The following is a 16,512-nucleotide window of genomic DNA, read 5'->3' as shown; positions in this document are numbered from 1 at the left end:
TTGGTTTGTCTCAGTACTGGGGATTAAACTCAGGGCCTTCACATTGAGCTAAGTCTTTAGGGGAACCCCTCCCCTCTTTTAGGATTTTGGAGATAGGGTCTTGCTCTGCAGTTCAGACTGACCTTGAATTGACTATGTGGCCTCAGAGTGATCCTCCTGCCTCAGCCTCCTGAGTAGTTGGGATAACAGGTGTGTGCCATCGTGGCCAGCAATCACATTGCTTTAAGCTTGAGGTTTTCTTATCCATATGTAATCCTAGCCTTCTGGATTTACATTTAGATTGAGTCCAAGAGACCAAAATAATCCCTTTTGTATGCCATGTCCTGTTTTGAGCACTTATTAAATAGTGATTTCTCGAGAGGACCTATGATGCTGTTATTAGCACCATTTCACGAATAGTTGTGGGCAAATTGAGGATCGGGTGCTGAGCTAGCATCACACAGCCGAGAAATGGCTGAAGTCAGACGGGAAGTAGAACGCTGGCTCCAGCAGCCTGTGTCCCAGCCCACTGTGCAAACAGCACGACGCTTGGGTGAGGATGTGCAGGATGTACAGGGACGCACTGCCCACCTGTCCCCAGCGTTCCTGCAGCCCTGCCCTACCCTGCCCACCGGCCTCGCCCTCCCTCTGCCAACAGAGGCCAGGCAGGGTTTTATGGGCTCTGATAAGGCCCTGGTGAGGCCAAAGTCCACCACACTTCCTCTTTGCAAGAGGGATGGGGTCATGAGTAAGGCTGGTAGGGGACAGGAGGTTAGGGTGTGCCCTAGGCAGCCACAGAAGAGGGACCCGGTGGACACTCCCTGCCAGCCCCTCCCCTGGGTATAAAGGCCACCTACCCCTTGCGGCGGCCTGCATTCCCACCCTGCAGCTCCTCTCCTGGACAGTCACAGCCCAGCCTCAAGATGGCCTACGTCCCTGCACCGGGCTACCAGCCCACCTACAACCCGGTGAGAGACAGCCCTGCCTTGGCTCCTCCCGACCCACAGCGCTTCACCCCAAGCTGGGTCTTTGGGGGCCTCTGATTTATCCACTAACTGACCCCAAGGCTTCAGTCACCCCCACCCGGATGCTCAGCCCATTTGAGGCCGCACCTGGCTCTGGGCGCTGTCCTCACCCCCTGTCCTTCACTCGGAGTCTTCCCTTCCCTGCTTAAAGGAAGGGGAGCTTTCTGGTGAGGGGGATGGTTCTGAGACCCCTCCCTGGCCCCCTCTACAGACTCCCCTACAACGTTTGTGAGACCCCTCCCTGGCCCCCTCTACAGACTCTGCCCTACAACGCGCCCATCCCGGGCGGCCTCAGCATCGGAATGTCAGTTTATATCCAAGGAGTGGCCAACAAGAACATGAACCGGTGAGACCTCCCCTGCCAGCCTAGATAACCTGGGTGCTGCTGGTCTGCCCAGGGGTTCTTCTTCCTTCCCCTTCCTGCACTCTACCTAGGAGAGGGCTTTTTTTTTTTTTTTTCACTGTGTAGTTCAGGCTAGCCTTGAACTCACTATGTAGCTCAAGCTGGCTTCAAACTCTCAAACTCTCGGTCTCTCCCTGCCTCAGCCTCCTGAGTGATAGAATTACAGGCATGCGCCACTACACCTGGCAGCAGAAGAGGTCTTTCGCCTCCTCAGTTGATGGGGACAGGGAGGGAAAGAGGAATAGCTGAGGAAAGGAGTCCAGGTAGAGGGTGCAGCCAGTGCAAAGGTCCTGAGACAACCATACACCTGTCCTGTTTAATGCCAAACTCCTAAAGGCTGCCAAGTTGGGCAGTGTGGACTGGGCTCTGGTTTGAGTGTCCACAAGGTCTTCCTGGCTGTAAGGGGGAGTGGTGCACAGGGGCCAGGAAGGAACAGGGAGATCCCAGCCAAGAGACATGAAGTGCACAGGGAAGGGTCTGATCCATGGTAAGTAAGTGCTGCATAATGCCCAAGTCAACTGGTGGCAGTTGTCACCTGAAGCTGGGGGAAGAGGGGAAGTGGTCCTGAAGGAGAAGCTATCCAGCTGGGCATGGTGGCACACATCTGTAATCCCAGCACTCGGGAAGCTGAGGCAGGAGCTCAAGGCTAAGTTTCAAGTTCAAGTTCAAGGCCAGTCGGGGCTATATATTGAGATCTTGTATCAACAACAACAAAAATTGGTTTTAAACAAAGGATACTCTGTGAGCAAAAGAGTGGCTGTGGGGCTCTGCCTCCTGCAACACAGCCATGACTTCCCTCCTCACCTGGGTCACCAGGGCTGGCGCGGAGCCCCATGTCAGGGAGGGCTGGGCCCCGGTGAGGACAGCTTCTTGGGGAAGGCCCTGGCAGGTGGCACCATAGAATCAGGCCTTGATGTCTTTCCAGATTCTCTGTGAACTTCGTGGTGGGAAGTTCCCCGGGGTCAGACATTGCCTTCCACTTCAACCCCCGCTTTGACGGCTGGGACAAGGTGGTCTTCAACACGAAGCAGGGCGGCCAGTGGGGCGAGGAGGAGCGGAAGAGGAGCATGCCCTTCAGCAAGGGCAACGCCTTTGAGCTGGTTTTCATGGTCCTGGCCGATCACTACAAGGTCCTGGCCCCCTGTGTTCCCTCCTTCCCTCCCTCTTTCTTCCCTACCTCACCCTCCTTCTCCCTTCCTACCACATTGTTTCCCTCTGGTACTGAGGAGTAAAGCCAGTGCTTGGCACTGAGCTGCGTTCACAGCCCTTTTTTATTTTGAGACAGAGTCAGAGCTCTCTAGGCTGGGCTCAAACTCGAAATCCTCCTGCCTCAGCCTCCAGAGTGCTAGAATTCCAGTACCACTATGCCCAGCTCCTACCTCACTTTTTTCTGTTGCTTTCTTCCCACCTCCTGGGAGCTTTCTAGCCCACGGGACCACATCTTGTCCTTCCGGGTCTTACAGGAGGAGGGCACTGGCTGTGTTTTTGACCACACGGAAGGAAGCACTGGACACAAAGAGCCTGTGTCTCCCACACCCTCAGATTGGTCCCCACAGGACTCTCCCCTGCATCTCTGTACACTCCTTTTTCCATATTATTTGAAAGTAGATTCCAGACATTACATAATTCCACTCATAAATATTTCCTTTAAAAACACACGCACAGTCCCAATGCCACGATGACATCTTTGTGTTGCCACGCGTCCTGGCCTGTTCCGGTGTCTCCTACATGCTGTGCGTCTGTTGTTTTTCCCAGCATGTTTGAATCTGGGCCCACGCAGGCCCACACGGCTGACTCACTGTGCAGGTGGCTGTGGTCAGGGAGGCGAGAGCACTCCCTCCGGGCTTTCACAAAGCGAGGGCACCCTGGGCCAGAAACAGACCTTCCAGGACCGGGGATGTAGCTCAGTGGCACCGCACCTGCCTCACAAGTTCAAGGTCCTGAGTTCAATCCCTGGTACTGCAAAAAAAGAAAGAAAAGAAACAGACCTTCCATCCCCAACTCCCATGCGCCATTGCCTCTTTTTTCTTTTTTGTTTATTGAGACTGGGTTGCACTAGGTCGCTAAATTGCCCAGGCTGGGCTTGCACTTGCCATCGCCCTGCCTTACTCTCCAGAGTGCTGCGATTAAAGCTTGTGGGCTCATTTTTTACTTTACCTCAGGCCTCTAGGCTCCAAGGTTTCTGCCTCTAAGACCTCCCCGCCTAAGACCTTGAACCCCCAGTCGAAAAGACCCTGCTTCAAGCTAGGAATGGTGGTGCACACCTGTAATCCTAGGACTTGAGAGGCTGAGGCAGGAGGATCACTGAGAGTCTGAGGCCAGCCTGGGCTCCACAGTCAGTTCAAGCCCTCACTGAACTACATAGTGAGACGCTGCTTGTACCTCCCCGAAGTCGCGGCACTCATGCTGGACCTCTCGTGCCTGCCCTTCAGGTCGCAGTGAATGGAAACCCCTTCTACGAGTTCAAGCACCGGCTCCCCTTACACATGGTCACCCACCTGCAGGTGGATGGCGATCTGCAGCTGCAATCAATCAACTTCCTCGGAGGCCAGCCCGCCCCAAGCCAGGTGTGTGCGGTCCCCTCCCGTATGTGCTCCCTTCCTTCCTTAATCCGATCTCACATTCATTTATTGCCCAAGCACTTGATCAGTGCCAGTCCCTTTGAGAGGTGACACCAGGGACTCTGTGGTGACCAAGACCGTCCACTGGGAAGACAGAGACACCTGCAGATGGTGACGGCTTCCAGTGGCCAAGCCCATGATGAGGAGGTGTGGGCAGGGGGTCAGGGCCAAGGTGGGGTATCTATGATACAGGAAATAATACTGGAGGTGAAACATGAAGTATTCTGTCTCCCAACCTGTTAGCTGTCTGATACGCTGAGCTCTTGTTCTCTAAAAATCAAGGAGTGAATTCTAGAAACAGCAGGGGTTAAGAGCAGGAAGATATTGATTGGTAGAAAAGCTCCTGAGGGGCAGGAGGGGTCCCAGTGGGTAGCCAGGGGCCCACTGTACAGGGGAGTTTTATAGAGTGAAACCCACATGGGTACAGTGTGGGCCGCAGCCAACCTCATCCAGTAGGGTTACAAGTGCAGTCACTTAGGCGATAATGGTCCAGTTGGGAAACAAGGCACATAACAAGCATGGATGGAAAGCTCAAAGGTTCTCCTAGGAAGTGCTGGGTCCAGAGGTCTCTGGTCACCCACTGGGGTGGCTTATGTCTATTTAGACTTCATGAGGCCCAGTGTTTTTTTGTTTGTTTTGTTTTTGTTTTCACTGAAGCTCAGACACAGTGTTTGTTCTCTGAGGAAGTGTGCAGGTCTGGTCATCTTGTCTTTAACTTGAGGCGCAATTTTTGGGACCTTTTTTTTGTTGTTGTTTTGGTACCGGGGATCGAACTTGGGTCCTTGTGCTTCTGAGGCAGGAGGCAGGACTACTGAGCTAAATCCCCAGCCCTAGAGGCACAATTTTTGTTTGCTTGTTTGTTTTTGTTTTTGCCTTGTTTTTGGTACCGGGGATCAAACTCGGGTCCTCGCACCTGCAAGGCAGGCTGTGGAACCACTGAGCTAAATCCCCAGCCCCCGACAGTTTTTAAGTCATGTCTCTAGCCTCAGCTGTGGTGTGTTTCACCTTTGTCCTGACTCTCTCAAGGACATAGCCCTATCTGACTGCCTATAATATTTCCACCTAACTTATCTGTCTGTAATATCTACAGGCAATTTTGAGAGTCCAAAGGAAGGGTTTGGCCTGGTCATGGGTCAGAAAGAGCTTCCTGGAGGAGGAGGAGGTATACGAACTGAATCAATAAGTGTAGTAAAGGAGTAAAAAATTCACGAATAGCTCACAGATGCACCATGGTCTGTTTAACGCCCCCTGGGATTAGTCACCTGGGCACTTCAAAGCCACAAATGAGTGGGCACCACACACTCGCAGAGAAGAGCTATGCAGTCCCACTTGGTGACAAGCATGTGTGACAGTCAGCCGACAGGGCTGTGGGGGGGCAGTGCACTGGTACAAGACTCCTTGGAAAAATGGCAGCCTCTGTCTGAATGCTGACCAAACCCTCGGCCTAGGGACCTAGAAACTCTCAGATCCCAAGTGGGGAAACAACTACCGTCACACACCCACCATGCCACTTACACAAGCCTGGGCTGGGGCCTAACTAGCACAGGAGGCCCTAGGGTCCCATCCCCAGAACCACGATGAACCACAAAAGACACAGCCTCAGAGTTGAAACTGCCAGGGTGTTCTGTAACAGGTGGGTGAGTGAGGACAAAGTGTCCGTGACGCTGGTCTCCATAGAACAATGCATAGCTGCCACTGGGCAGGGGCCTCTCCCATCATCCCATACAGAATCCAACAAGCAAGCTTGTAGCCACAAAAGGAGAAAAAGCTCAATCTAATCTAGAGAGATTTGTGACGTGGCCACAAGGAAAGGGAATCCTCTGTAAAACTTGATTCAGGGCCAGGAGTGGTGGCGCACACCTGTAATCCCCACCGCTACAGGCAGAGAGGCAGGAGAATTGCAAGTAGGAGTTCCAGCCTAGGAAACTTAGCGAGACCCTAAACTCAATGAAACAACAAAAAATTATTAAAAACAAAACAAAACAAAACAAAAAAATTATTAAAAAAGGGACGAGAATGTAGCTCAGCGGGAAGGCTCTGGGTTCAACCCCCAGTTTTTGTAAATAAAAACAAAAGCAAACAAACCAAACCCCTCGATTCAGGTAAGAGTACCCGTGAGGAAGCAGAGGGGTGGGATGGGAGGCAATGTGGACATCACAGCAACATCTAGGGACCCAGTGGCACCTGTGCCCATTCACGGAGGGCTTTACGTTTCCCAAGCCATGAATTTGTTTCTGTTTTTGTTTTAGTGTTTTTTTTTTTTTTTTTTTTTTTTTTTTTTTTTTTTTTTTTTTTTTCTATCTTGAGACACTAAGTCACTAGATTGCCCAGCCTGGGCTCAAATTGTGATCCTCCTGCCTCAGCCTCCTAGATTTCTGAGATTATAGTATGTGCCAACCCACCCACCTGTGCTTCCACTTCTCCATGTGGCTTCCAAGATGAGCAGCAAAAGGGGACAAGAGCGTCCCAGGGCAATGGGAAGACAGCAGAGACTAGAATTCACAGCCCCCGTCCTAAGGCTTTGTGCTGAGGCCCACAAGGCCGCGGTGAAGGCTCCTCTCTCGGAATCCATCAGTCCTCTGTGTCCCTGTGGGCTTCAGAGGCCACTCATACGATGACAGTGGGCTGCCCAGGGCCAGGACGCTCAACACTCCAGTCCCAAACATGGGGTCCTACCCCTGATCTCCCTCGCTCTGTATCCACAGAGACCCATGGGCGTGCCGCCTTACCCTGTAAGTACCTGCTGGGGACAGTTTCCCCAGGGGAGGGGAAGGAGGTGGACAAGGAGGCCCCAGCCCCTCAGTGTCCTGCCTCCACTTACCCTCTAGGCTCCTGGGTATGGCCCTCCGCAGATGCAGATGAACAGCCTGCCCGTGAGTGCCAGGGTGCTGTGCCCGGGGTGCGGAGGGTGGGTGTGGGGCACGGCTGTACCCACTTGGCTCTGGAGAACCCGCTGCGTGGGGAGGCGCACAGTGCTTTGTGTCGGGCTTGGCCCAACGTGTCCTGTCTTCTGTGCTTCACAGGTCATGACGGGGCCTCCAGTCTTCAACCCGGTATGGCGTCCTATGGAGTTGGGGCCCCATGGAGGGGCTCAGTGAGGGGAAGCAGGCACTGAGATGGGACGAGGCCAGGAGAGGGGGGGTGCGGGGGTGGTATGAGGGTGTTCAGGGTGGACGGTGGGGAGATGGGAAAACTGGCGACTGGTGGAGGAGGGGACTTGGCTGGGAAGTTTCCCAGGAGGAATAGAACCTCTCTTGAAAAAATGTCCCTGAGCCGGGCGTGGTGGCGCATGCCTGTAATCCCAGCACTTGGGAGGCTGAGGCAGGAGGATCACTGTGGGTTCGAGACCAGCCTGGGCTACATAGTGAGTTCCAGGTCAGTCTCAACTACATAGTGAGACCCTGTCTCAAAAACCAAAAAAAAAAAAAAGTCCCTGGACCTGGACTCTTGTAACCTGAGAGCTGATGGAACCCCATGTTCTCCACAGCCTGTACCATACACTGGGAAACTTCATGGGGGGCTCAGCCCCCGAAGGACCATCATAATCAAGGGCTACATACCCCCCACAGCCAAGAGGTACAGCACCAGACTGAAGTGGGAATCTCCCGGCCTCCTCTCTGAGACCCAGGGGTCCAGGCCCAGCCTCCTCCCTCAGACCCAGGGGTCCAGACTGTCTTTCTCACCTGGAGACCCATGTGCTGAACCCCTAACTTGACATCCTCTCTTTGCTACCAGCTTTGCCATCAACTTCAAGGTGGGGTTCTCCGGGGATCAGGCACTGCACATTAATCCCCGCCTGCATGAGGGCATCGTGGTCCGGAACAGCCACCTGAGGGGCTCGTGGGGCTCCGAGGAGAGAAATCTTGCCTTCAACCCATTCCGCCCAGGCCAGTTCTTTGATGTGAGTCCAGGGTTCCCTTCCCCGCCTGCCCTCTCTGAGGCTATTCTGAGGCCTCACAGCCCACCCCGTCTCCTCTCTACAGCTCTCCATCCGCTGCGGTATGGATCGCTTCAAAGTTTTCGCCAATGGCCAGCACCTCTTTGACTACTCTCATCGCCTCCCAGCCTTCCAGAGTGTGGACACGCTGGAAATCCATGGTGATGTCACCTTGTCCTATGTCCAGATCTGATCTCTTCCTGGGAAAACAAGAAAGATCCTCCAGGGTTCCCTTCTAAGGCCCTAATAAAATGTCTGAAGGGTTCTCCTATGTCTGTGACTCCGTTCACCCCTCACTACTCCTTTCTCCCTTGGATCAGTCACTACCCTCCAAACTGACCTGTCATCTGTCCACATTCCCTCCCATCAAGATAAATCTACTTATGCCCTCAGGGAAACCATCCCCAGCACTGTTTAGGGCTCTGCATGGATCACCTCTTTCACTCCTCATCACAAACACCAGGAACTAAGAACATTCCTCTGAAACAGATGAGGAAACAGGAAAGAAAACAGGAAACAGGAAAGGAAAGAAAAGAAAAGAAAGCACCTCTCCCAAGGTTACATAGCCCATAAATAGCAGAATCCAGATTCAAATCCAGTGGGTCTGGCCCCCAAGGCCATGCACTTAACCATTACGCGGCCTGCTGTTCCGCCCACCCTGTGTCTTTCTCTTCATGCATCCAGCCAGCCTTCAGTCAAACACGCCACCACCTAGCCTGGCACCATTCCACCTACCAGTCCACTAGTCCAGCCAGTCTTTCATCCAACCCTTTATCCATCTCTCCACCCCTCCATCTCATCACTCATCAATCTCTCCAGACATCTACCCATTCAAGATCCATCCGCCCATCACCCTGGTCCACCTAGCTCATCTGCCAGGTGCGCACACATCCGTGCCGTCAGCAGCCCTGCCTCCAGCCGCGCAGCCATCCGAACATCTAACCACCGCCCTGTTCAGCTACCCACGTGGCCAACTCTCGTTTGCCAGTTCATTTCCACAACCTGCACTCATCCGTGTAGTTCTATGCCTTCTACCCCAACATCCATCTCACACAACCCCTCAGCCCTAAGTCAGCCGTCCACTCGCGGCACCCTTTCTGCCTATCGTGTCATCCAGCCAGCCAGCTCCTCATGGTCTCTTCTGTGTTCACTCATTCGCTTACTCATTTGATCACTTGTCTGTTATTCAGTTATGTACCATTCTTCATTGATCCATTCATCATTCTTCTACTTATTGTCTCATTCATCTAGTACAGTTTTCACTGGCGGGCATAGATAGATAGGGAGCGATCTACATGTTTTTATTTCTTTTATTTTTTAGATAGTGTCTCACTATGTAGTTCAGGTTGGCCTTGAATTCACGATGTGACCCAAGCTGGCCTTAAACTCGCGGCAACCTTCCTGCCTCAGCCTCTCGAGTGCTTGGATTATAGGTGTGCACCACGACCACCACTAGCTCCTCTATTTATTTTGTGGTGCTGGAGATTGCACCTAGGGCTTTCACACTGAGCTACATCCATAGCTCAGCTCATTTTTAATTTTTTGAGGACAGCGTCCCACTAAGTTATTAAGTTGCTCAAGCTGTGCTTGAAATTACAAATTGCAGTCCTCCTGCCTCAGCCTCACCGAATGCTAGGATTACAGACATGCACCATCGTGCCTGGCTACCTAAGGAGTTTTTTTGTTTTTGTTTTTGTTTTTTTTAAAGATGCACACCTGGGGCTGGGGATTTAGCTCAGTGGTTCCGCCACCTGCCTCGCAAGCACAAGGTCCTGAGTTCGATCCGTGGTACCAAAAAAAATAAAATAAAATAAAGATGCACACCTACGGCCAGGGATTTAGCTCAGTGATGCTTGCCTCGCAAGCACAAAGTCCCAAGTTCGATCCCCAGTATCAGTGGGGGGAAATGGATCCCTGGGCAGGCCTTGTTGTGCCCAGATCGCGATATCCCCAAAGACCACCAAGGAGTCGAGTCCGATGTAATCACACAAGAGGTTTATTGCAAGCTCGAGCATGTACTACCGGACCTCACCGACGTAGCAGTTTCAAACCGAGAGCCCCGAACCCAGTTTCAAACAGGCTTTTTATCCGCAAAGAAGCAGAACTAGGGGCTTTCTAAATGTGTCAGTGTCTGATTGGTTAATAATGAAGGCAGGGGACAAAGGTCTGCTGACTTGAGTTGGTGGTCAGCAGTCATGTACTAGGCAGTCACACATTGATAATTAACAGATACCTATAAGATGGTTCAAAGGCCACCAAGACATTCAGGATGAGCAAACAGTTGGACAATTAACTTGGGGTCTCTATGTCTAGAATCACTAACTTACATGCTACTCAGGTTCTGGACTTCAAACAGTACAAGATTGCCTTATATTCCTAAGCAGGGTTAGAACAAAGGTCAGAGCTATGGCTACAATGGGAGGGGGTTAGAGCACTGTCTCCTAGGCCCTTTGTCATTTAGCATGGACTTGTAGTTTGGTCAAAAGGGTGCCTTGGGGTTTTTCCAGTAACTGGGAGGTGACCTGATCACAGAATGGAGTGACTTTTTCAAAATGGAGTCAGTTTGGGCTCTACAGCCTGATGGCACAGACCTGTAATCACAGTATTCTGTGAGGCTGAGGCAGGAGGATGGAAAGTTTGGCTAGCCTGGGCAGCTTCATGACTCAGTGAGACCCTGTCTGAAAACTTAAAAATTAAAAATGAGCTGGGATGTAGCTCAGTGCAAAGGGTTGGGTTCATTCTCCAACCCAGTATAAAAACAAAAAAAGATATCGCACAGCAACCCAGACTGTTACTAGGTGAGACCACACAAAGCTGCCATTTTGTAGTAATATATCGATCATTTTGATATAGGTGGAATAGATGTGATTCCCAAACCTGCTATATATCCAAAATGCAAGCATATATTCTCTAAAATAGAAGAATGAATGCTAGCAACAATGGAGGCTAAGAGTAAGAAAAATTTATTGAGAGCAAGTTAGCTGCTATCTAAGTGAGACAGAAGGGGCTGGAGATTTAGCTCAGTGGTGCCACTGCCTGTCTCACAAGCACAAGGTCCCGAGTTCAATCCCCGGTACCAAAAAACAAAACAAAACAACAACAACAAAAAAACACTAAGAGAGACAGAAGGGGGACTGGAAAGTAGGTTGCCTGGGACCCTGTTTCCTAAGGGGTTTTGAGGAGCAAACCCCCAAGGTGAGGGGGATTCAATGTGGGATAAAACTATAGTCAACTAGTAAGATTATAAGTAGTCGCTTAGGTAATATTGGTCCAATGGGAAATCACAGGATGGGACAAAACTGTGATCAACCAATAAGATTACAACAAGTATAGTCATTAATGGGGATGAAATAGGGAATCATGTCTTGTAGCAAGCATATAAGGCAGGAGCGAGGGTTTTCTGTAAGGGGTGCATCAGGGATCTTTCCAGGAAGATCTTGGTCCCCTGCTCAGGTGATTGATTTCTATTTAGAATATCAGCCACTGCCACTCATCCTTAGGGGAAGCACTCAGGTATAGTAGTTTGTTTTTTTTTTTCTCTCTCTCTCTGTCTCCCTCTTTTTTTCCCAGTACTGGGGATCGAACTCAGGATCTTGTACTCGCAAGGCAGGCACAGTGCCACTGAGCTGCATCCTCAGCCCCAGTTTCTCTCTTTTTACAATGCTGGCCTTCAGGGACTGTGGTTCCGTTTTCCTCCCTCTCTGTTGGCTCCTCCGTTTTCCTTCACCTCGAGGGCCGGCCCTGTAGAGGCACAGCGATGCTCAACAACTAGGCCACACAGAGAGGTCAGACAGGAGATTTTATTGGGGAAGGCAGGCTAGGGAGAGAGGAGAGAGGGAAGAGAGAGAGGAAAAGAGAGAGAGAAGAGAGAAGACACAGGAGAGAGAAGGAGACAGGGAGACAGAGGAACAAAGAAAGGAGGGTCCTTTTATTGGTTTGGGGCTGGGCTATTGATTATTCATGAGGAGTCGGCTACCTTTAACCTATCACAGGCCAGGTTGCCCTTTATGGGTTCGGTCCTGCAGAAACAGGTTTAACTTCTCCGGACTGCTGTGGCCTTGTGGGGAGGGAAACTAAAGAAAAGAGCATGAGGTCATTTTAAGAGCCAAGAGAATACAGCCTGCGATGGCAGCATCAGATCCCTAACAGGCTCTGTCTAACCGCCTACAAGGTATCTAATTAACTAACGTACCTATGTACAATCATTTCACACGTTGTAGCCTAGCAAATCTGTAGCGGGCCGAGCTTCAGTATGTGCACGAGTCTTGCTGGCAGATTCGAGTTTCCTCCAGACTCCCCACCTGAGCTGTTCCTCCCAATGCCACCCCTGGGTCCCACCAGCGCCTTCCAGGGATGGCAGAGGGAAGGAATCACTTCCAGCCACCCTCAAGGACCACTAAGACCAAGGGAATGGTTCTCCGTACCACCCCACCGCCCCAGCCAGCCAGGGCCTGAGGGCCACAGAGCAGCCCTGATCTGTGTCACTGGACTGATTTCAAAAACAACCTAAATCTTTCCCGATGTTTAGAAGTGTATTTATTTATTTATTTGTACTGGGGATTGAACTCTGGACCTTGTGCTCAGGCGGTAGCACCACTGAGCTAAATCCCCAGCCCTAGAAGTTTTTAGTTTTTATGTAGTCATATGCAGTGATTCTTTTCCCACGTAATTTTCTACATTGTTTTTATGCTTATAGAGGTGTTTTATTTTGGTTTGTTTAGAGATACATTACAAAGCAAGCCACATCCCTAGCTCTTATCTTTTTTTGGTTGTTGTTTTCTTTGTTGGTGTTTGTTTGTTTGAGACAAGGTCTTTCTGTGTAGTGCAAATTGGCCTTGCATTCACTATAGAGCCCAGGATGGCCTTGAATTTACGGCAATCCTTTTGCCTCAGCCTCCCGAGGTCCGGGATTACAGCCATGGCCACCAAGCATGTGTTATACTTAGTTGCAAGAGTTTATAGAGAATCACCACACTCTGAGCCAAATTTTGACTCCTCTTTCATTGTCAGCCAGAGGTTGAGAGCAAGCTTGCGCTGGACTAGGAAGAGTGGCTTGCGGATTTCTTTCAAGTAGCTCTTCTAATTCGGGAGGACTCAGGGAGATGGGGAGCGGGAGCAGAATTTAGCTAAATTAGTGGGGGTCAGGTGAAGTTTTGCACCGTTTTATTTGAAACAAAATATCACACAGATGCCAAGTATCCCGTTTACAAGGTTGTGAAGATAACAGTTAGTTGGAGACTGCTCCACCAAATGGGAAGGAACAAAGATAACGACCGACCAGAGTCACTGGACTTTACGAAAATGGAGACATGTTGGCTGCACATGCATCACCGTGCCCGGCTGAGATAAATATTTTAGTTTAGGTTTTTTTTTTTTTTTTTTTTTTTTTTTTTTTTTTTTTGGTACTGGGGATTGAACTTGGGGACTTGCGCTTGCATGGCAGGTTGCAGAACCACTGAACTAAATCCCACGCCCAGTTTTTTATTTTTGAAACAGGATGCAAATGACAGTGCATCCTGGCAAAACATAAACACTATTAACTAATTTGCCCTAACACCCAACACTCCAAGAAAAGCAGAATACATATTCTTTTTTAACACATTTGGAAAATTCCCCAGAGTAGGCCAGTTGCTAGGGTCATAAGAAGTCTCAATAATTTTACACAAGCTGAAATCATAAAAAGCATAATCCCTAACCATAATGGAATGAGGCCAGAAACCAACCACAAAAATAAGTTCAGGAAATCTTTAAATGTGTGGGGATTAAGCCACACACTTCTAAATGACCTGTGTGTCAATGAAGAAATCAAAGGGAAATTAGAAATACACTCAGCTTAAAAAAGAAAAAAAAAGAAAAAAGAAATACATCCAGCTGAAGGAAAATAAAAGCCTATGATATAAAAGTAAATAGTGTCCATCTAAAGCAGTGTTTAGGGGAAAATTTAAAGCTTATGTGTCAGACATCAGGCAGATAGACATAAGCAGGCCTGGGCAACAAAGGGAGGCTGTTTAAAATAGCATGCATTACCAGTTTATAAAGAAAAGCATTTGTAAACTGGGCTTGGTGGTCGCACACCTGTAATCCCAGCACTCAGGAGACTGAGGCAGGAAGATCACTGAGAGTTCAACGCCGGCATGAATAGCATAGTGAGACTCTCTCTCTCTCTCTCAAAAAGACATTGTTAATAAATTTATAATCACTTAAGTCTCAGAACTACTATGACCCCACACGGCACAGGGACATCGTAAGGTGACACATTGCACATTTCTTTCTGCTACCTGGCCACCTGGCCCTCTAACTCCAGAACAAAGCACGTGGCACTCCTGGCAGCCGCAGCCCACAGCCCAGTGACATCAGGAAGGGAGATGTTCTTTAAAGACCCTCCAGCCTTGGACTGGCTGGCTCCTGGTTTAAATTAAGAATTTATCTTTCATTAAGTTTCTCACATGATTAAAGCCTCTGTGATAACACTGAGCAGATATCTAAAAAATAGGAAGACATTTTACAACTCCAGAATAAAACTTCTAAGGAAAATCTTGCTAAGCATCATAATTGCCCTGGTTCTCTGACCTTAGGTGAAAGTTCTGTGTATATAAAAATGCATCCAAACTCACACTCGGCACAGAGCCGCGTGGTGATGGAGCACGCACGACTCTGTATCTACAGTGAGTCCCAGCAGGACTTGTGCACAGCTGACCGACCGCGAGTCTGGACTGAATTTGCTCATCAACACCACAGAGAACTGAGGATCAAGAAAATGAGGGGCCAGCTTCTTGCTGGATCAGGACCCGGGTCCCCAGCAACACTAGATCTATGATCAGTAACCTGTTTCCACTGTACAGTTAGAAAAAGAAGATTAAATCAAACACAACCCTCCAAAGTAGGAAATGATGAAGACCTAAATGGAAATCAGTGAAACAGAAAATATAAAAATAAGTCAGATATGGTGGTGCACACCTATAACCCCAATGCTCTGGGAGGCTCAGCAGAAGGACAGCAAATTCAAGCCCAGCCTGGGCAACTTAGTGGTTTAGTGAAAATCTGGCTTAAAATAAAAAAGGCTGTGAGTTCAATCTTCAGGACCACAAAGTAAATAAATAAAATTTAAAAGGAGGCAGCTGGGGATTTAGCTCAGGGGTGCTGCTGCCTGCCTTGCAACCTCAAGGACCCGAGTTCGATCCCCGGCATCAAAACAAACAAAAATAAAAAATAAAATAAAAGAGGGAGATGTAGCTCAGCGGCAGAACCTCCCTGGCATGAACAAGGCACTCAGTTCGACTCTAGCACCACACACACAGATACACACACAGAAAATAGAAAAAAAAAGTCAATATAATGAATTTGTCCATAAGCAGGTGACTCAATAAATAATTAACTATATTAAAAACAGGTGAATGAGCCAGGCATGGTAGCGCACACCTGTAATCCTAGTACTGGGGAGGCTGAGGCAGGAGAATCAAGGAGAGTTTGAGGCCAGCCTTACTGTAGACAAGTGAGTGAGTCAGAAAATATTATAAGGCAGTTAGGCAGGGCTTCTTAACACAGAAGACAATTGTGGACAGAGGCTCATTCACTGAAAGCTGCACTTCAAGAAATACAGGAATGACTACACCCACGGTATTTTCCCTAGGGATGAACAGCAGAGATTGATTTTTAAATAGGTATTAATCACCTGGGTGGGGGACCAAGACCTTAACCTATCTCTTCCTGGAAAATCCTTGTTCCGTTCAGTCCCTGTACACTTGCTATGGGACTTGCTTCCCATCCCATTTGATCCTCATTTAATCAATATCACCTAGGCAACTATACTTGTTATAATCTTATTGGTTGATCGCAGTTTTGTGTGATTTCCCATTGGATCAATATTACCTAGGTGACTATACTTTTTTTGTATCAGGGATCGAACTTTGGACCTTGCCCTTGTGAGGTAGGTGGTGGCACCACTGTGCTAAATCCCTGGTCTGTACTTTTAATCTTATTAGTTGACTATAGTTTTGTCCCACCTTGAACCCGCCTCATTTCGTGGCTTTGCTCTATAAACCTCCCTTGGGGTGGGCGTTGGCAACCTGCTCTCCAGACCCCTTCTGTATCTCTTAGTCAGAAGCTATCTTTCTCTCAATAAATTCTTCCTATGCTTAACCTCTGTTCCTAGAATTCATGCTTCAATTTTAGAGAACAGCTCAGGGTCTCAGACATCTAGCAGGTTGGGAGTTACGATATTTCTCTTATACGATTTGGAGGTCCACATATGCCTCCTACTAACCTGACCACATAATGAACTCAAGGCCAGCCAGGAATATACAGCAAGACTGTTTTAAAAAAAAAAATCTCAGGGACTGGGGATTTAGCTCAGTGGTTCCACCGCCTGCCTCCCAAGCTCAAGGTCCTGAGTTTGAGTTTCATCCCTGTCAAAAAAAAAAAAAAAAAAAGCCAAAACAACAAGTAAAAACTTAAAAATGACAAAAGTATAGGAAATTGCAAATACACTACAAACTGCATTTTCCAAGAAACTCTCTAAGAAACCAACACCCTACCCTGTCACCTCCA

General features: G+C 49.1%; 1 protein-coding gene across 2 annotated transcripts; it reads left to right on the top strand.

The window, feature by feature from the left end:
- Positions 1 to 195: 195 nt before the first annotated feature.
- On the top strand, positions 196 to 8,222 carry Lgals4 (galectin 4). 2 transcript variants are annotated; one of them, XM_010632828.1, is made up of 10 exons: positions 196 to 947; positions 1,262 to 1,350; positions 2,333 to 2,537; positions 3,840 to 3,974; positions 6,734 to 6,760; positions 6,857 to 6,901; positions 7,052 to 7,081; positions 7,516 to 7,604; positions 7,764 to 7,929; positions 8,012 to 8,222. In XM_010632828.1, exons 1-10 carry the CDS (start codon positions 903 to 905, stop codon positions 8,156 to 8,158), a joined length of 978 nt encoding a protein of 325 aa, XP_010631130.1. In that variant the 5' UTR covers positions 196 to 902; the 3' UTR covers positions 8,159 to 8,222. The 2 variants fall into 2 exon arrangements, with proteins under 2 accessions (XP_010631130.1, XP_010631131.1); XM_010632829.1 differs by lacking the exon at positions 6,734 to 6,760.
- Positions 8,223 to 16,512: the final 8,290 nt, after the last annotated feature.

The sequence above is a fragment of the Fukomys damarensis genome, unplaced genomic scaffold (assembly GCF_012274545.1).
Source record: "Fukomys damarensis isolate Sample0158 unplaced genomic scaffold, DMR_v1.0_HiC HiC_scaffold_19, whole genome shotgun sequence".
In the NCBI taxonomy this organism is placed as follows: Eukaryota; Metazoa; Chordata; class Mammalia; order Rodentia; family Bathyergidae; genus Fukomys; species Fukomys damarensis.
The sequence above is the reverse complement of the archived record's forward strand: the minus strand, read 5'-3'. Positions and strand labels throughout refer to the sequence as shown.

Excerpts from the sequence above, each read along its gene's own strand:
- Lgals4 (XM_010632828.1), top strand. The coding sequence starts at position 903 with ATGGCCTACGTCCCTGCACCGGGCTACCAGCCCACCTACAACCCG. Across the intron at positions 7,082-7,515 it reads GGCCTCCAGTCTTCAACCCG|CCTGTACCATACACTGGGAA; the intron begins GTATGGCGTCCT and ends TGTTCTCCACAG. Across the intron at positions 7,605-7,763 it reads ATACCCCCCACAGCCAAGAG|CTTTGCCATCAACTTCAAGG; the intron begins GTACAGCACCAG and ends CTTTGCTACCAG.